This window comes from Struthio camelus, chromosome 2 (genome assembly GCF_040807025.1).
Source record: "Struthio camelus isolate bStrCam1 chromosome 2, bStrCam1.hap1, whole genome shotgun sequence".
NCBI lineage: Eukaryota > Metazoa > Chordata > Aves > Struthioniformes > Struthionidae > Struthio > Struthio camelus.
The window spans coordinates 27,290,014-27,307,046 of NC_090943.1; the positions used below are offsets into that span (position 1 = coordinate 27,290,014).

General features: G+C 35.8%; 1 protein-coding gene across 5 annotated transcripts in view; it reads right to left on the reverse strand.

The window, feature by feature from the left end:
- The window catches only part of PEX1 (peroxisomal biogenesis factor 1), a 28,607-nt gene that overhangs the window by 9,663 nt on the left and 1,911 nt on the right, over positions 1–17,033 (reverse strand). For 3 of the 5 annotated variants that reach the window (XM_068934823.1, XM_068934825.1, XM_068934827.1), the window contains exons 2-15: positions 16,575–16,718; positions 14,559–14,642; positions 14,200–14,314; positions 13,344–14,110; positions 11,782–11,901; positions 9,542–9,665; positions 8,973–9,082; positions 7,521–7,621; positions 5,874–6,006; positions 5,455–5,551; positions 4,381–4,551; positions 2,568–2,722; positions 996–1,185; positions 624–793 (exon numbers count right to left, since the gene is read on the reverse strand). In XM_068934823.1, coding sequence (XP_068790924.1) covers positions 624–793; positions 996–1,185; positions 2,568–2,722; positions 4,381–4,551; positions 5,455–5,551; positions 5,874–6,006; positions 7,521–7,621; positions 8,973–9,082; positions 9,542–9,665; positions 11,782–11,901; positions 13,344–14,110; positions 14,200–14,314; positions 14,559–14,642; positions 16,575–16,718 — 2,481 coding nt within the window. The remainder of the gene's footprint in view (positions 1–623; positions 794–995; positions 1,186–2,567; positions 2,723–4,380; positions 4,552–5,454; positions 5,552–5,873; positions 6,007–7,520; positions 7,622–8,972; positions 9,083–9,541; positions 9,666–11,781; positions 11,902–13,343; positions 14,111–14,199; positions 14,315–14,558; positions 14,643–16,574; positions 16,719–17,033) is intronic. The other 2 variants (XM_068934824.1, XM_068934826.1) reach the window with 1 other exon arrangement.

The window sequence follows — 17,033 nt, forward strand, 5'->3', positions numbered from 1 at the left end:
ATGTACCAGAGCAGAACGTCCAGACTGGTACTTCTGAATTCCTCTTTAGATCACTGACTGATACGATCAAAGTATGTAACTATGGAGTAAAAATGCTGCCTATCATAAAGAAAACTGTTCAGGCATTTCTCTGAAGACTGAAATGGATGGCTCATCTCAATGCTGGAAGCTCTAAGCAAGGCAGAAAGCTCAGAGTGGTGTAAGGCAGAATTGATAGATTGGTGTCCATCCAAAAAAGTGCACTCCTCTACCAAAAGACAGTTGAAGACAGTTGGAAAGGTTATCTTTAGAGAGCCTAATCACAAGCCCTGCAAAGGGTAGAGCAAAGGATGATGTTAAGAATATGCCTGGCAGAAGATGCAACACTGCATCATTCTAGAGCAACATTTTATCCTGGGAAAAATACACGAAAAAAAGCACTCTCTCTAGAATTTGGGACAGGGAAGAGAAAGAAGAAAGTTTTCCAGTAGCTCAAGGCTGTTGAAGATTGGGAAGCTACAGAAGTAGCTTGAAATTATACCAGTCTTCTTTCTGTAAAATACCATGTTGCACCTTGAAAGTCCATTTTCCTATAATAACAGCATGTACAGAACTGAAGTAACTGGCTTAAAAGAAGCGGGTACCTTGGCAGGTAACATGATAGTATCCATGAGTATTTGCTGTACATCTTTTAAGCCACCAATTTTGTCCCAGCCAATGTCCTTAGGTTTATGGAGGTTGACATTTCTAAGAGCTGATGGAGTAAAATCTTGTAAAGCTTTCTGGAAATCCGCAGTTGACAGATTCAATTCTGCTTTAAAGAAAGAAGGATAAAAACCACTGAACAAAAAAGAACACATATAGCCTATCAATAAAAAAAAAATCCTCATAATAACAATAACATTTAAATACATTCTAAGTAAGAAATACAAAAACCGGTTTTTTATTTCTTTGTTTTTCCACAGGTGCTGGATAACAGAAGTAAAACTGATACAGAGATTTTGTTGTCAACATACCTCCATTTTCATACACATTCCGGTTAGAAATATAGGCATGGATGGCACGATCAACCAGCATAGTAAAATCTCTAGCAACAAAACCTTCTGTTTCCTTTGCAATATACTGGATGTCAAGATCAGAGAACTTCTTGATATCAGAATTCAGTTTATTTTTTAATACGGAACACAGCATTTCCGATCTTTGATTCTGAAAAAAACAACAAAGGTATATCAAGTTTTCTAGCTATATGGATTTCAGAAGTTCAGCAGGTGTACACATACAAGTTATTACAATTTCTTTCAACATTTTACATGTCACCAAACCTTCAAATAACAAAATCTGAGCAAGCATGAGCATAAACAAAATTTAGTTTCAGCTGAACTTCAAAAAATTCACCAGTTTCACAACTTGAAATATTTACCTCACCACAGTTACCTTACATCTAACAATAATAAAACATCCCTTCCCCTTGACGAGCTACTGTTTTACAACTGTTGTTTCCAGTTCACAAAAATGAGTCTTTCACTTATGCAAAAAAAAAAAAAAAAAGAAATATAGCAGATACAAAATACATTGTACTGCATACAAAACAAATCAGCTAGTTTGATATCTGTTGAGATCCTGACTTTTTTGCTGCATCTTTATTCATACGTTAGTATTAAAAAGAAGGATGAATGCAGATTTGCTAGAAGTGGGAGAAAGCCTCACGGGATCTAATACGGAACTCCTTCCTTAATGATTTTTAAAATTGCTAGTCTGACAGAGAAAGGATAAGCAGTGACAACTCATCAGTATTGAACACAAGTTGTTATGAATGTGTCATGCCATCAAGGAGTGCATGGGCACAAAGTATCTACTTTCTCCTGCAAAGAAAAGATATTCTCAGTTTATTTTTTGCCCTTTCCTTTATATTCTTTTGAAATGGCCTATATTCAAAAAAATAGAGGGATACAAGTAATATAGAAAACAATAAAGACAAACCTTGTCATAAATCAGCACTTTAGTTCTAATAACATTTTAAAAACACGCATCATAGGGACATACTTATTCTTCTGAAGAGTGAAAAAAAGCACTTAAGTTTAAACTTATTTATCTAACTACAGGGATCTACACATCCTTTCAAAGCTGCTCGCCTAGAATCCCCTCATAGGTAACAAGGAGACATGCATTTCCAGGTAGCAGTTAACCTCACCTCAGTCAGGTGTGTCACCTACCTAACTTGTTTTAGGTTGGACTGAAATGTCCTCTGGATACATCCTTCTTTCTCCACTGAGGATAAAGAGAGGGGAGCCAACTAATTTAGTCCATATGTCTTACTTTTAGACGGTTAATTAAAGACTAGGAGCTCTCACTTGATTCACTTGATTACTCTCTCTCTCTCTTTTTTTTTTTTTTTTTTTTTTTTTTAAATAATGATGCATACAAGAGTTCTGAGATATCTAAGTATCAGGAAAGAACTTTTAAGACTTCCAGATTTCTTCTAAGGTTCAAGTGTAAAGTACTATTTCTATAGCTGCTCCACTAATGTACTTGAGGCTGCAGGGAAGGCAAACAATATTTTAACCAAACTACTAAATGACTGAATTTACCTGATCTGGAGATTGGATACTTTGGAAGCACTGAAATATGTGAGTTCCTTGAGCTGAAACCAGTGAAGGATGTAGGGAATGTTCAGACTGGCTTGTGGCAATTAATGCAATCAAACTCCCCATGGAAATAACTTCTTTTATCAGATCTTTTAAAACTAGACAGATAAGACATTGCTCCATGAATTGCAAAATAACAAAAAGTTCTGTATTTGATACTTGGCATTTGTACTGCACTGGAGAGCAGTATTAGAGCATACAAAATAATATCTTATATATATTTACTTTATATTTACTTTATTTCCATGTTTTAAAGGCTGTTTAAAAAAGTTATGGTTATTTTTCTAAGCATTTATTATTAAACAGTCCATTATTAAAATGCCATCAAAAATGCTCTTTAAAGGCTAAGTTTATAACACCACTGTTGATGTCTGCCATAGGATATTAAACGTGATTTTTCTCTCCTATGAGCTCTGCTCTGGAAATATATATATATATGTGTATATATATGTGTATGTATATATATATATATATATATATATATAAAATTTTTTTTCTCCACACAGAGAGGGAAAAAGGCAATTTAGAAAAATGCAAGTAGATCTTAAGCCTAGAAAGTAAGCAATCGAGGAAAAAATAATATACATTTATATAAAATATATATATATTACATATATATAAAATATATATATAAAATATACAAGTCTAATATATATATATCTATTGTGTGTATATATATATATATATATACTCTCTCTATATATCTAATATACAAGTCAAAGAAAGGTATGGGTGCAAGGAATGCTCTTTTAAAACTCAAACTCTGCTGTATGCATTATAACTGTAAATAAAATAATAAGAAACAAACAATTCTGCAAAGAACTTAAGTACATGTTTTTGAAAAAGAAATGAGGGTAAGAGTTTCTGAACTTCAAAAGTAATTTAATAAAAAATTTTGAGAACTGCCTCAAACTGAGCTACAAAATGGAAAATTTTTTTGCTATTAATTTCTATATATGGCAATTCTACAGGGGCAGAACTGAATGCAGAATTAAACATAGCCAAAAAAAATAAAATCAATCAAGATTAATATCTTTAAATTCTTTTCCCTGCAGAACATTTGTTTTGCAACTAATCATTGGCTAGATTTTAGAGAATAAAAAGGAATCAAATGCAAGTCTATGTTATGATAAACTTATCTTTAAAAGTCTATGGATTGTAATATCGTAAAATAAAAGAGGAGCTCTACAATGTTAAGTATACCAAGTAGAATGATAAAGAAGTTGCATATTCAGCTACAAAACTGGTTCTAAGTATTAATAAATAGCATTTTTATATCTCTGTATAACTACAAATAAGAAATACAGAAATCGGTATCAATTTTAACGATCAATATGTCAGTTTTAATATTGATCTCATCAATAATTATCAGTTAAAGATTCATCTGTAATGTGTAAGCAATTGCAACTTATTTGAGAATATGAGTGACAGAAAAAGTAACTGACAAGTTTCTACCACTGGAAGTGGCAACAGGCATTACCATCATCAGCCGCGGTGTAAACATCATTACCAACAGCTGCTCCTAGCTCCACAGTGGTGGAGCTAACAATTCAGCTAATGGTCCACATATGGTCTACAAACGATAACATACCATGATTTGTGAATCCCTGTCATGGAATACTAAGCGGCCGAGAGGCAAGCGAATTGGCACATACGAGAGGCAAACAGAATTGTCCAGGTAGGACAGTATAACGCAGGTGCAAGAAATTCTCAGTTGCATTACATTTTCATCCAGACACTGGTAGCACAGTATTACCATAAGCAAGTCTATTGCTTTGAACCGTTTCAGGGCTGTTCTCATGCTCTGGTGTAGAAGGTATTCCAACAATGTGATCAAGATCATCCATTAAAAGAATGGATGGTTGTCTCCATGCCGCCTCTAAAAAAGCTTCTTCTACATTTTTCCTTATGTTTGCTAATCTTTTTCCTAAAACAAAAACACAATCTTAGTGACAAAACATATCAGGGAAAAAAAAAATCTGATTTTGACTTACATCTTGCTCAGGTAGTCCTCTGATGTTTGGATTAATCTAGCTTAACTTCACTACTATAAATCCAGATATCTAGTTTAAACTGGTGTCTACAATCTGTAAAGGAGGTCACATCTTCCAACAATTCTTCTTCACCTCAGAAGGTCCCACCTGTCCTAAAATGCAATTAATCACCTTTCACTAACCACTGGCAGATCCTAGAAAAGCCCAAATTCTAGATAGTTAAAAGCAGAAGAGCACTCTAAATTAGCTGCGAAAGAGTTCCTCAGCTGGAGGGATGTTTCAGCTGTTAGAGAGAAGGACCTAGCTCTTTACCAGTCTTTTACTTTTTCCTCTGGAGCAGGGATTTTCAGTAGAGACTTTAAGAGAATTTTAAAGAGTAGAGCCATGCAATATAAGGGCTCCATTAAAAATAAATTTCAGCTTGCTGTTTGATATTTCTTCTCGTCATCCTTTCACTGGGTAACATACGTATTCTTTAATATTTAAGATTTTTAACGTAACATTTGTTCCAGCTAGCACAGCTGAAAAAACCCACACAGTTCAAGTTGCAACTTGTTCCTCTTTTGCAACAATTAGGAATAAACATGGCAAAGATAGTTTGAATTTGGTGCTGTGGGGGACAGAGTCTGGTAAAGTATGAAATAAGTGCATTTATAATAGGTATATTTTCATTATGTCTTTAAGTTAAAGATTCTCTCTCATTGCAGGGCATTACATTTCCTTGCAAAAATAATAATATGTAAACCTGAAAAAATTTAGACAGATTAAATATGATAACGTCATAATTATGCTTCATCACATAGCAAATGTTTGAGAATGAAAGATTATTATCATACCTCTTAAAGCTTTACAGTCAATTACTTCAACATGAGCATCTAGTCTCTCAAATGCTTCTTTGCAGATGGCCTTTGCTAATGTTGACTTTCCACTTCCCTACAAAATGAAAAGTTACGGGTTAATGAAAAGTAACACTATATACATGAAATATTAACTTATATTGTAGTGTACTCCTCCTCTCTCTCTAATTATTATGCAATATAATCATGTACTGCAGAGTTAACTGTACTTAAGTACAGTTACTTAAGTACTGTACTTAAGTACAGTACTTAAGTACTGTTAACTGTACTTTTTTCAGAATTGTTCTGTAATTCTATAGAATTTTGCATGGTATCAAAATAAAATAATGAAAACAGTTTTGTAACTACAGAAAATGAATTTGGGAGGGTTTGCAAGTAGAGAGTAGTAAACCTTATACCTTTCCTCCTGTGAGAAGCACTCCTCCATTTCGCAGTCCCACAGCAATAGCAGCCAGCTTTTGAGATAAAGGACGACCCAAAAGGCTGTGGCTTATGTGTTCAAAGGAAGATGTTCCTAATTTGTCCATTCCTCTGCACAAATAAAACATTACAATGGTCTACGGCAGCACCGGTACACATAACCTAAATAGTAATAGCTTGCAGTATAGTGAGATTTCAGTGTTGACACAGTGTAAAGTACTTTGTTTTAAAGAAAAAGGTAGAGACAATTCAATTTGAAGAGATAGCCCCTTTACTGTGCAACAGTGACACATAAGGGGCACAGACAGACAATGCAGAACTTCCCCATCATGGAAGTCTTACCAAGTAATTCTACATCACGCTAGCATGAGGTAAATTTCAGAAGACAGAGCTAACTCCAGCTTTTCAGTGCTTAAGCTATTTGAGCGTGTGAGTAGCAACTTGCTCGGGACTGTAACAAATGGGTAAACATGGAACAAACCTGGGTCAGAAAATTTCTCAGCCTGGTTCAGAAATAAAGCAGCACATAGTTCACAGGAAGACAACCTTAATTCTTCACTGGTCCTAAATCTTTGCAACTTTTGACACAACAGCGCTCTTTTAAGGTCCACAAACTGCAAGGCTATCAGTTTTGTATTTCAACTTGAAACAAAGTATGTTGTTCCATGAGAAATGGAATGAGTGAGTGAAGCATGGTTTCTAACATCCCCTACCGACCTCTACAACACTAACCCCAGGTCAGCCCTCATTTCCTCTTCAGTGTAATATCCTCAGTTGCCTTTCATGATCCCTACAGCATACTACCACAACACTCCAAGTCTTTGTGTCCCTTCTCCCCCATTCCTACCTCAAGCTTGCTACACAGCACCACTATTTTTCCTTATACTAAAGCTAACTGCTTTTCATATCAATGAGTTACTGGCCAGGAAAGAGACAGCATGCCCTATGGCTATTTCCAAATTATACCTTTGCCACTGGCTATCTAGCGATAATTAGAACGTAGCTGTTGAGCTTACATTATATCCTTTTCACCAGGGGAGATACTATTTTGAATTTCTCTCCTCTACCTGACAGCTCTGATAAAGCCTGTAGGAATTGAATTTCTTTGAGACACATAGCCATCTATTAAATCTATTGACTTGTTTTAACCAAATTTAAGTTGCTGCGGGAAAGGGACTGCAAGACTACTGCACTTCATAAGTTTTGCTTCATTTGGAAATCCTGGCTAAAAACCTCCCCAACAATCCCAGTATTCCTTAACACCACATAGCGGTCTCTTGTTTCACACCACTTCAAAGCACATCACGAGCCAAGGAACTATTTCTTTAACTTATGCAGCTCTGAGACGTCCCATCCTATTGTCAAACACTGAACGTTCTAGTACATGAATACCATGAGTCACGTGAAGTTTTCTATTCACTTCAGCCAGCCTATTCAGAGGATAAAATTAAGAATCTCCAAAATAAATTAAAGGACTAAGTCTGAGTGACAGAAGCTAAGCAGATACCTAAAGATGCAAAGTTCTAAAGGTCTGGCTTAGTTTTCAAAAGTGTGCATTTTCACCTAATTCTTTCTCTCTTTCATTCCCATTCCCTTCTGTATTTTCTGCTATGAAAATGTCTCACCCAAGATGGTTTAGTTTGAGATAAGGAAGGCTCCTGTCTGCATCACACATAGGTGGTTGGCTTTCACCATCACCTTTTCTAGTTAGAGGATGTAAAAGAACCTACAACAAAGGAAAAAAATAGTACTTTGCATTAACAATAACTTGAAAAGAAAAAAGGAATATAGAAGTAACCAGCGTTTTTTGGGAATCTGTGTGAACAAAATGCTACATGTGTGCTTTGCTGACGCTTAGTTTGCTTGAAAGAACGATGCATTGGTAAAATGGCATAGATATAGTTATCTCCAAAATACAGTCCAACTCTTATAACCACGTAGCAAGCCATGATTAGATGTTAAGCAGGGTGCTGTTTGCCCAAGATTATGCAGTTTCCTATCTGTAGGCACTTTTTCCTTAAACTGTGCCCCTCCTCTGCTGTGCTGGCATAGGCACTTCTGAGGCAAGAAACTGAATCAGATCAGGAAACTGATCTGAGGGAAAAGTAACCTGGCAAAACACCCGATTTCCACAAAGCCCACCCCCATCCCAAGCAAGTGAATGTTTCAGTTTAGCTCACCACGGAGCTAGTATGAAAAGCTGTGCTGGCAAACAGGGCTAACAGAGGGGTTTGCAGATAGGAAGAGGCTGGCACGAGACACTTAAAAGTTGACACTGCTATTAAGAAATGCATATTGCCCTTTCATCTTTGTACTAGTCACTAGCATAATTTCTCCTTTGTAGAAGTTTTCCTGCACTTCTGTATTACAAATATAATAAAGCTCTTGCTTTACTTTTACTGAGCAGGAATCTTAAATTTTGCAGAGAAATTCTATTTCAAACACTCAAATAAGATACTTTCCTTCTCTGCTAAAATTTAATTGCATCAATTTAAAAAGGAAAAAAAAAATTATCCCACTACAATAACCACAGCCCTGGAGTCATAGGCATGGGTTCAGCTAGAATTTTTGGTGCAAACAGTAAATGTAGTATTAAATAGAAACACTTATTCTTCTGAGAAAGAAAAAAATTGAAGAGACAGAAGGCAAAGAAACCGTATAAAAAAGAAAAGACAATATGTGCTTAGTAGGCTTGGATGGACAACATGCTTCATCTCTGACAGAACAAGCCGTTGTTCTTGCCAGACGCATTGTGATTTTACAGTGGTTTATGTATCAAGGAAAAAACAACCAAGTATATGGACAGGATATTCAAACTTGCACAGAACTCATTTTACTCTAATTCGTTTTACTGAGAGTTTGATATAGACTGTGAAATTCAGTGACCGGTTTGGCATGCATGGAATCTCACCAATGCCTGATTCTACAAAATAACACAGAGAATACAAATGTAATTTAGTGAACAGACTGACATTATTTTAAAATGGAAATCAACACACATTATATACAATTCAATATATTTTTAACTAAATGTAGCAATTTAAGTTACTTGATACCTGATATTATGTGATATTTACTTGTATATTTGTCTTCTGCAGCAAACTGGGACTCAGTATAAAAACGTTCTCAGACTTATTTTCTTCCGTGCAAGTAGACTGTACTATACTAAGGACAAACTCCTCCATGCCTGTAAAACACAAACGGACAACTGTTAAAACACCAAATAAACTAAATTCTTATTCCTCATAAGAAGAACCGAAGTAAAAACTGAATGATATACTGAATCACACATAGGTTGTTGGCTTTCACCATCACCTTTTCTAGTTAGAGGATGTAAAAGAACCTACAGCAAAGGAAAAAATTAGTACTTTGCATTAACAATAACTTGAAAAGAAAAAAGGAATATAGAAGTAACTAGAAGTAACTCAGTATTTAAAAATACTGAGTATTTTTAAATACTGAATGATAATCTGAAATTAAAGAATCCAAAAATTAATCAAGACCACGGCATAATTCACACTTACAATTTCAGTGAAAAGACTTATTTGTTATGTTAAACGGTATGTACAGAGATTTAAAGAAGGCATATTCCGTAAAGAATAGATAAGACAGCTACAACAACAACAGAAGACAGTATTATCCTTACTTTCTTTAACAGAGAGATGTATACAGTCTGTGCTGGTCATTATCCAGGGAAGATCATCAGTAGTAGAACTCTGCAGCCAAGAACTGAAAGCAGATTTAACATCATCTTCATGTATATCTTTATGCTAAATGAAAAAAAGAGAGAGAAGCAAAACAAAACAAGCTGTTAGTCAGCAAAACTTTCTTTCTTTCTATGCATAGAGCATTTGTTTCTCTTATGGTAGCAGAGAGACGGAAGAAACTGTAACAGCTTTACTCTTCTAGAAAATGTCTTTGCCAGCAACCCCCATTTCTAACAAAGCTTTTCTGCGGAAAGTACCTCTCTAGTGCTTGGTACAGCAACAGCTGCATCTTCCACCATTTTGAAAGATTTTCTTTGCAACATTGATGTGAGACAAGGAAATGTTTTTATTTGTGTTTTACTCACTTGTATTACCAGATCCAAGAGCGCTGCTCAGCTCCTGGGTCTGAAAGAGCACCCAAGATATGTACTGATACTGCCCAAGACATACTCTGGGTGCTCGCTACACCCCTCTCTTCCATGTACACCCTACTTCCTATGCAAAGGACCTGGAGTTCGTCTAGATCAGAGCACGCTGACAAACAAACTTCAACAGGTGAGCAAACAGATCAAACGTCTGACCCTCAGTCAGAGCTACAGCATTTATCTTTGCTCAGTCCCTAATCACAGAAACACAATTCCTGTCTAAAAGGAGGATGGGGGAGGGGGAGGATCAACTGAGATGATGGAAGCAGTGCTCAGAGAGAAAAGTGAAAGATGCTGTCATATTTCTTCCCATTTTTGTCTGTTTTTTCCAAGAACTACAAACATTTGAATTGGAAAGGAAGAAAAGGGAGAATTCTGTACTTAATGCACCTACAAACACACAACTATCTCATATGATTTCAGCAAATTACTTTCAGAATACTTATTTTAACGCCAAGATTAAAAAAAAAAGGTGGGGGGGAGGGAGTCACTTGATCATTCACCTGCAGATACCAAAACTGAACAGAACAGTATCAGGGAGGAACAACTGATCGTGTGTAAGCCCTGCAATGATGGCAAATGCTGCAATTAAAATTTTGAGGAACAGCTAACATGGCAAATAATCAAGCCAGTGTCACAGTAAAACAAGCATATTGTGTGTTATAAAGAAATATATCATGCAAGAACTACATCTTTCAGCATGTGAGAAATGGCACTAAGTATGTTCTTCTTGGCACAGATTCCCACTCAGAGGATTGGATATGTGTCACTTCAGGAGATTGAAGGGATTTATATAACTCTAGAAAATTAATTTTTTAGCATGGGAGGGGGGAAAATGTCAGCATTAAAAGGAAGTCAAAAGCTAAATAGCATATAAAAATGATCATATCTTAATTGTCTCTCTTTGATCTATTTTTTAAAAGGAATTCCACCAGACACCGTGATGTTTGAAGAGTATAAGAATGTCTTCTCCAAGAAGATTTGAAACTGATGTCTCAACTTCAGGATTACATCTTTTCATTTCTATAGGTTTAAACTTGTACCCTTGAAATTTGCTAGGCTGGAACTAATACATCTTAGATGAGCATCTGGTACAGAAGTACTGTTGACCCCCCTTATTTGGCAGCAATTGTTTACATTTGAGACCTTACTGGAGACCTAACCAAACAGCAAATGCATCTTCTGCCCTATCAATGACAACATCATCAAGGAGAAACAAGAAAGATAACAGAAGTTTTCACAAATTGAGACTACATGGAGATCCAGTGATTTAACAGGTATTAGACAGCATTCCTCCAATAGCTTGGGGAAAGTGGAAGTCAAAATTCAGAAGTTCTGTTCCCTACACTCTGGGACACTGCTGTCACTTCTACTAAACAGAAAAATCACTATAGGACAAGGTGCAAAACTTATTAAAATATTTATCAAAAGCAAAACAAAGTTCAGTGGCTTGATGTTAACTCTATCAGTGATTGAAATACAAAACAGTACTACTAGATAAAGCTCGTTTAAATAGCTCATAGCATTGTCTTAATTTAAATGACTTACATAGCCAAAAGAAAAAATAAGTAATTTAGAAAAAAATTCCTTTGCAATGATGTACACTTCAAATATTAGCCATATATAACAAACAATTTTCAAACTACCATCTAACAAGTAAAAATTAAGCCAGCGTTGAAAAAGAGCCCTTGATCAGAGCAACATTATCATTTTTCAATATACGAGCAAGTATGTGACCAACAACATCAACTCACTAAGTTCTGTTTGGGTTGCAGTGTAAGAGATGTGGGAATTTTAGGAATAGATTCTACTGACTTAATTCGGACGGCTGAATGCATTTCTATACGCAGCTTCTTTCTCAGACCATCTGGAATCTGAAATAGTTAAAATAAAAGCAAAGAAAGGAAATATCAGAAAATAAAACAGTTGCATACATAATTTCAGCTTCTTTGTCACTAATACAATCTCTACATTCGAACACTGATTCAATTTCTTTGTTGTAATCTGCAACAGAATTTAAAAGGAAACCACAAAATTGATGGCGGTATTCAAATCTTCCTCTCATGGACACTTCTTATTGCATTTTATCCTGTTTGCCAAAATGATCACTATGGCTGACCATCTATTAACGAAAAAAAGTTATAATGTTGTAAGAATACTTTTAGTAAGAAAAAAAAATAGTCAACTCTTCTATTTTCATTCACCGACTAATTTTACATAGGCAGGTAAGTATAATTAGGCCATCACACAGATCAGAAATAAGCACATCTCTGGTATAGAGAAATTCAGTTTTCTTAAATTATACTAGCCGTTTTGCCCTTTTATAAGGGAAAATACTTTTTCAAATATCCTATCTTATTCTAAATGCATTTCCAAATTGAAAATACCTCAGAAATATCTATTTCATCTGAAAAATTTTATGATTGCTGGAATTTGGAAAGTTGTGCATCTGCAAAGATTTAGCATTAAAGACTGCTTGCTCTCATTCTCAACAACAACAACAAAGTGAACATTGAGAAGCGCACCTCAGAAGTTATGTCAAAACATTCCAGTTGTGATTTTAAGTTGCCTTTTTTTCCCTCCTGTACTTGTTGATCTAAGATAGGCTTCCAGGAAAGCCAGAACAAAAGCAGGCTACAATTCTATCAAAACAAGCTGAAATATTAGCGTCTGACAAGCAGGACTTGTGCCACCTTCTGAAGCAGTGTATGAAGACTAAAACAGCTAACTAGAAATTCCTAGTAAGCGCTCCATTTAAATTGTCTAAATACAAGTTATTTCATGTTAATTAAAATATTTTTTAAAGATTTCTTTTAATGAAAGCTTATGTGAAAGCACTTGCAAGCATCATGTAACACTAGGATATGTGATCCTATTATTTTATATTTTGATGACAGCTAGAGTCCAAAACATACTTTAAAGCAGCATCTGTTGGAAGTGTACCTTATTGTGCAATAACGAATGAGCATAAATAGATACTTTCATGCCCTCAAAAGCACAGTGGCTGCCAACGGGTTTTGAAGAAAGTATGCAACCCACCAGAAACACAGAAGAGCTTTCCCCTCAAATGCCAAAGGGGCAGAAACCCAGAGTACACGGTACATTTCCGAGGGTGATGGCAAGTAAGAAGCAGCCCAGAATGAGACAACTTAGCACAGCATACCTCTGCTAAAAATTATTGGAGTCTAGCATGACATACTTGACAGCTTAACACAAAGCCTGTATGCCAAAATTGCATGTTAAGTAGCCAATTCCACTATTATCAAGCAAGAACATATCCAAAAAAACCCCCTAAAAACAGTGTGTTCAAACTGACCCAAACTCTTCCGACATGTAAGGCTTCCTCACTGCTGCCATACTCTATGATACTCTTTAGATCTTCAAATCCATTCCAAACGATCTGAACAACAGGCTCCTCACTGGATGCTTGACTCTTATTAGAATGATTTTTGTCTTGCACGCTAGCCATATGTTTTTGCTTTTCAAATGGCAGATTTTGCTTTGCTTCTTGATGACGCTGTCTTGGGGAGAGCAGCTCACTAATTTTCCCATAAGAGACCACAGCAGCTGGGTCCAGATCAACAAACTCTAAGTTCCATGGGAAAACATGAACAGCATGGCATTTCAGGAACGCATGGGTAGCTGATACGTTCTGTACGCTGGGCGGCTGGGAATGGCATACTCTGAAAATGGAATCCATGTGAATTAGGTTCAGCAGCTTGTCTTTGAAGGCTTTCATTTCATCTTTATCATACAAAGTCTTCTGTTTCTGCTCAGATGTGCGAGAGAAAACGCTCCCTATGAAATCCCAAATATTTGGCAGAACATTTGAGCCAAGTGCCAGGTTTGCATCAGCCTTACTCTGTTCAAGGATTCCTGGCTTTAAGTGAGGTTGCTTGGCCAGTGGCTCCTTTACTGCTTCTTCCTGGCCCAAGCTATTTTTCACAAATCTTTTGAGCAAAGCATCACTTTCTGTGGAAGGCATACTGGTGAGATTTTCTTCAAGTTGACGTGTTTTAGGGCATATCAACAGTTCCGTACGAGGTTCTAATCTCCCATAAGGGGCAGCTGGCAGAAGTGCACCTGAAGATAAACAAAATACGAGAATGAATACATCCACTCTTGCAAAACAGCTCTCTGAAAGCACCTCAAAAGCCTTCATCGTTGCTTACCAATTCTGATGTAAACGTGAGTATGCTGTTCAACCCATACAGGGAAGATGGCTTTTGGAAATACTATTCGAATTTGGTCAAGAAGGTGTTTTTCAAGAGAGGAGGCGTGCAGTTCCTATGAAAATTTACTATCATTAGAAATAAAATCCTTCATAAATATTTAAGATTTGTTTGAGGATAAAAACTCTATGTCTCTTTCTAATATACCATCTGAAAGACAAAATACTATGAAAAACCCACCACATTTATTGCTTCCTTCGGGGAGGTAAAGGACAGCGATTGTGCTGAAAACTACATATACCTGACATCTTTGTCATCTGTAAGGAAGAGGACGTGAAAAACAAAAAGAGTTTTCTTACCAGTATTTCCCAATCATCTGCTGAGAGTGGTTCCACTTCTACTTGCTGACAGGAAGAGACATGAGAACAGGGTTCAAGGAATACCTGACAAATGTAAAACCATTTTGAAGTATTTAACTCCTTGCTTTTAATAAATAAAAATCCATCTTTAATTCAGCCAGACAACAGACATCTCCGTTATGCTTTCATTACTCTGAATATACGCTATCTTAATGGCACTAGCTAAGCTTATTAGCAGAAGATGAAATTTCAGTGCATTGGAAATGGATTGCATTGGGTATGCTTGGCGCTTTGATGCACCATGAACATAAGTGAATGAGAAGTGCATCAGGAACTGTATCAGCTGATATAAAACAATCCATTTTAAAGCATTTTGATCACACAAGCTTCTTTGGATTTTTATTATTTTTTAAAAAAAGGTTCCGCACTCTAGGAAAATTCATCCAATTGTGCACAAATTTACATAAGGCAGAAATAGCTGAAGAAATGGAAGAGGAAAAAATACAAAACAATAACAACAGCAAAAAACACACACACAATGAAACCAAACCAAGTTCTTCAATGAGTGGGTTCACAGGAAGCATCCCCACTTCCACATAACAGCTTTAAGGTCCTGTGTACCAGGAAGAATTATAGAAGCTGTTGTGGCTTAGGGAAAATACATCTTTTCAAGAGTCTTAAATATATATTTCAAGAGTTAATTTTACCAAAGGTTCATTATTTCAGAAAATAACAATTTTCAAACAATATAAGGCCATACATTTTTAAATAAACTCAAATAAACTTCTTCTGAGATAAAACTATCTCTAGTTACCTGTCCTCTGAGACATATTTGTTACTTTTATAAAAACTGATCTGAAATAATTGATTTTAAATTCCTGTGGGTCCTCAAGTTTGAAGCAAAAGGTGTGAGGAAATACCTTTTCCCAAATGTGGTAAACAGAAGAGCATATAACTATGAAACACAGCAAACATGTACTTTGAGGTCAAAAAGGTGGTGAAACTACTTAATCGTTCATGATGTATAGATGATTATTTCCCGACAACAGCTACGTAAGGTTTTACTCAAACTTCTTTTGTCGATTTATTTATTTTTTTCTGTTGAAGGCTATTAATTGTTAGAACAGAAAAGGCCACTTACCTTGCCACTGAACTAGTAAATCTAGTAAAAAAGTAAACATGCTAATGTAATACACTGCTTCAAGCCATGTCCTCTGATGTGGTTTATTTTGTTGAATAAGATTTTCTACATAATAGAATACGCATATATGAATATATGACACAGTAATATCGTGCAGAACAGTACTTTTCTACTCCTGTTGATTTAACTCTTCACCTATTAAGATAAAAGAATCTTGGATGCTGAAATGTTAAGAGTCCCATGACGCATATCTTTGGCTGTCTCCTGGGCATCTATCCAACTTCTCTACACTAAGAGAATCATTTAAAGAAGTTGTTGAACACACTGTCCAAGAGTAAGAAAACAGTAGGCCAATTTAAATAAATATTCAAAGAAAGAGGACATGGGGCTATAGGGTGAAGGGAGAATAAGAGGGTGACAATTCAAATCCAATATAAGTCAAATAAGAAGAAATACAGAGCAAGTCAATAATTATTTAACAATGACAGGAACTCCAGGCAGAATATTTTAATGAAAGAATTCCCAACTTATTTAACTGCAAATTATGTTTTCCTAAAAATAACGTCACTGCAGAGAGTGGCTCCAACCCTGCAAAAACCTACCCACAAGCCTATCCTTACATCATTTAGGTAATTGTAATGATTTTATGAACAAATCTTTTCATGGTTGAGACATGCTTCATGAAGGTGAACTTTTTCCATCAGACAGATATTAACAAAGTAACTTGGAGATGAGTGCACACGAAACAAGATGCCAGTTGATAGTTAGCTTGTAAACCATTATCTCTTCAGGGATCTTGTGCTATACATTCCATGTTTAAAAAAAAAAGGCGGGGGGGGGGGAAGAGAGAGCGATCGCGAGATTGCATTTCAAACCTGTTCTCCATCGGTAATGCCAAGTTTCTCTGCTAATTGTCTGTTAATCTCTGCAATATTTTCACCCTGGTGACCTCGATGCCTGATTTCCATCCAGCTCAAAAATATAGGCTGATGACCGCCGGAAACTTTCACAGCTTGGCCCTATTAGTTTCAGAGAAATAGAATAAATTAGTATCAAACAACTTAAATAAAATGACTCTTATTGAAACTAAAGCTTATATTTGATTAGAGAGCTGAAAGAAATTCAAAATAATTTATGGATTTTACCTGCCCAATTTTAATGAATATTCCAAAACTGTAATACACAATGTTTATAGTGTTTCTATTAATGATAATGGAAAATTTTTGGCTCTGGTGGACTGCTCAACTTCATCATCAAGACTTTCCTCAGAATTCTTCTCCGTGTTAGCTATCTGCACAGCTTCCAACACAGAATTTCTTGTTGGTTTCAATGTT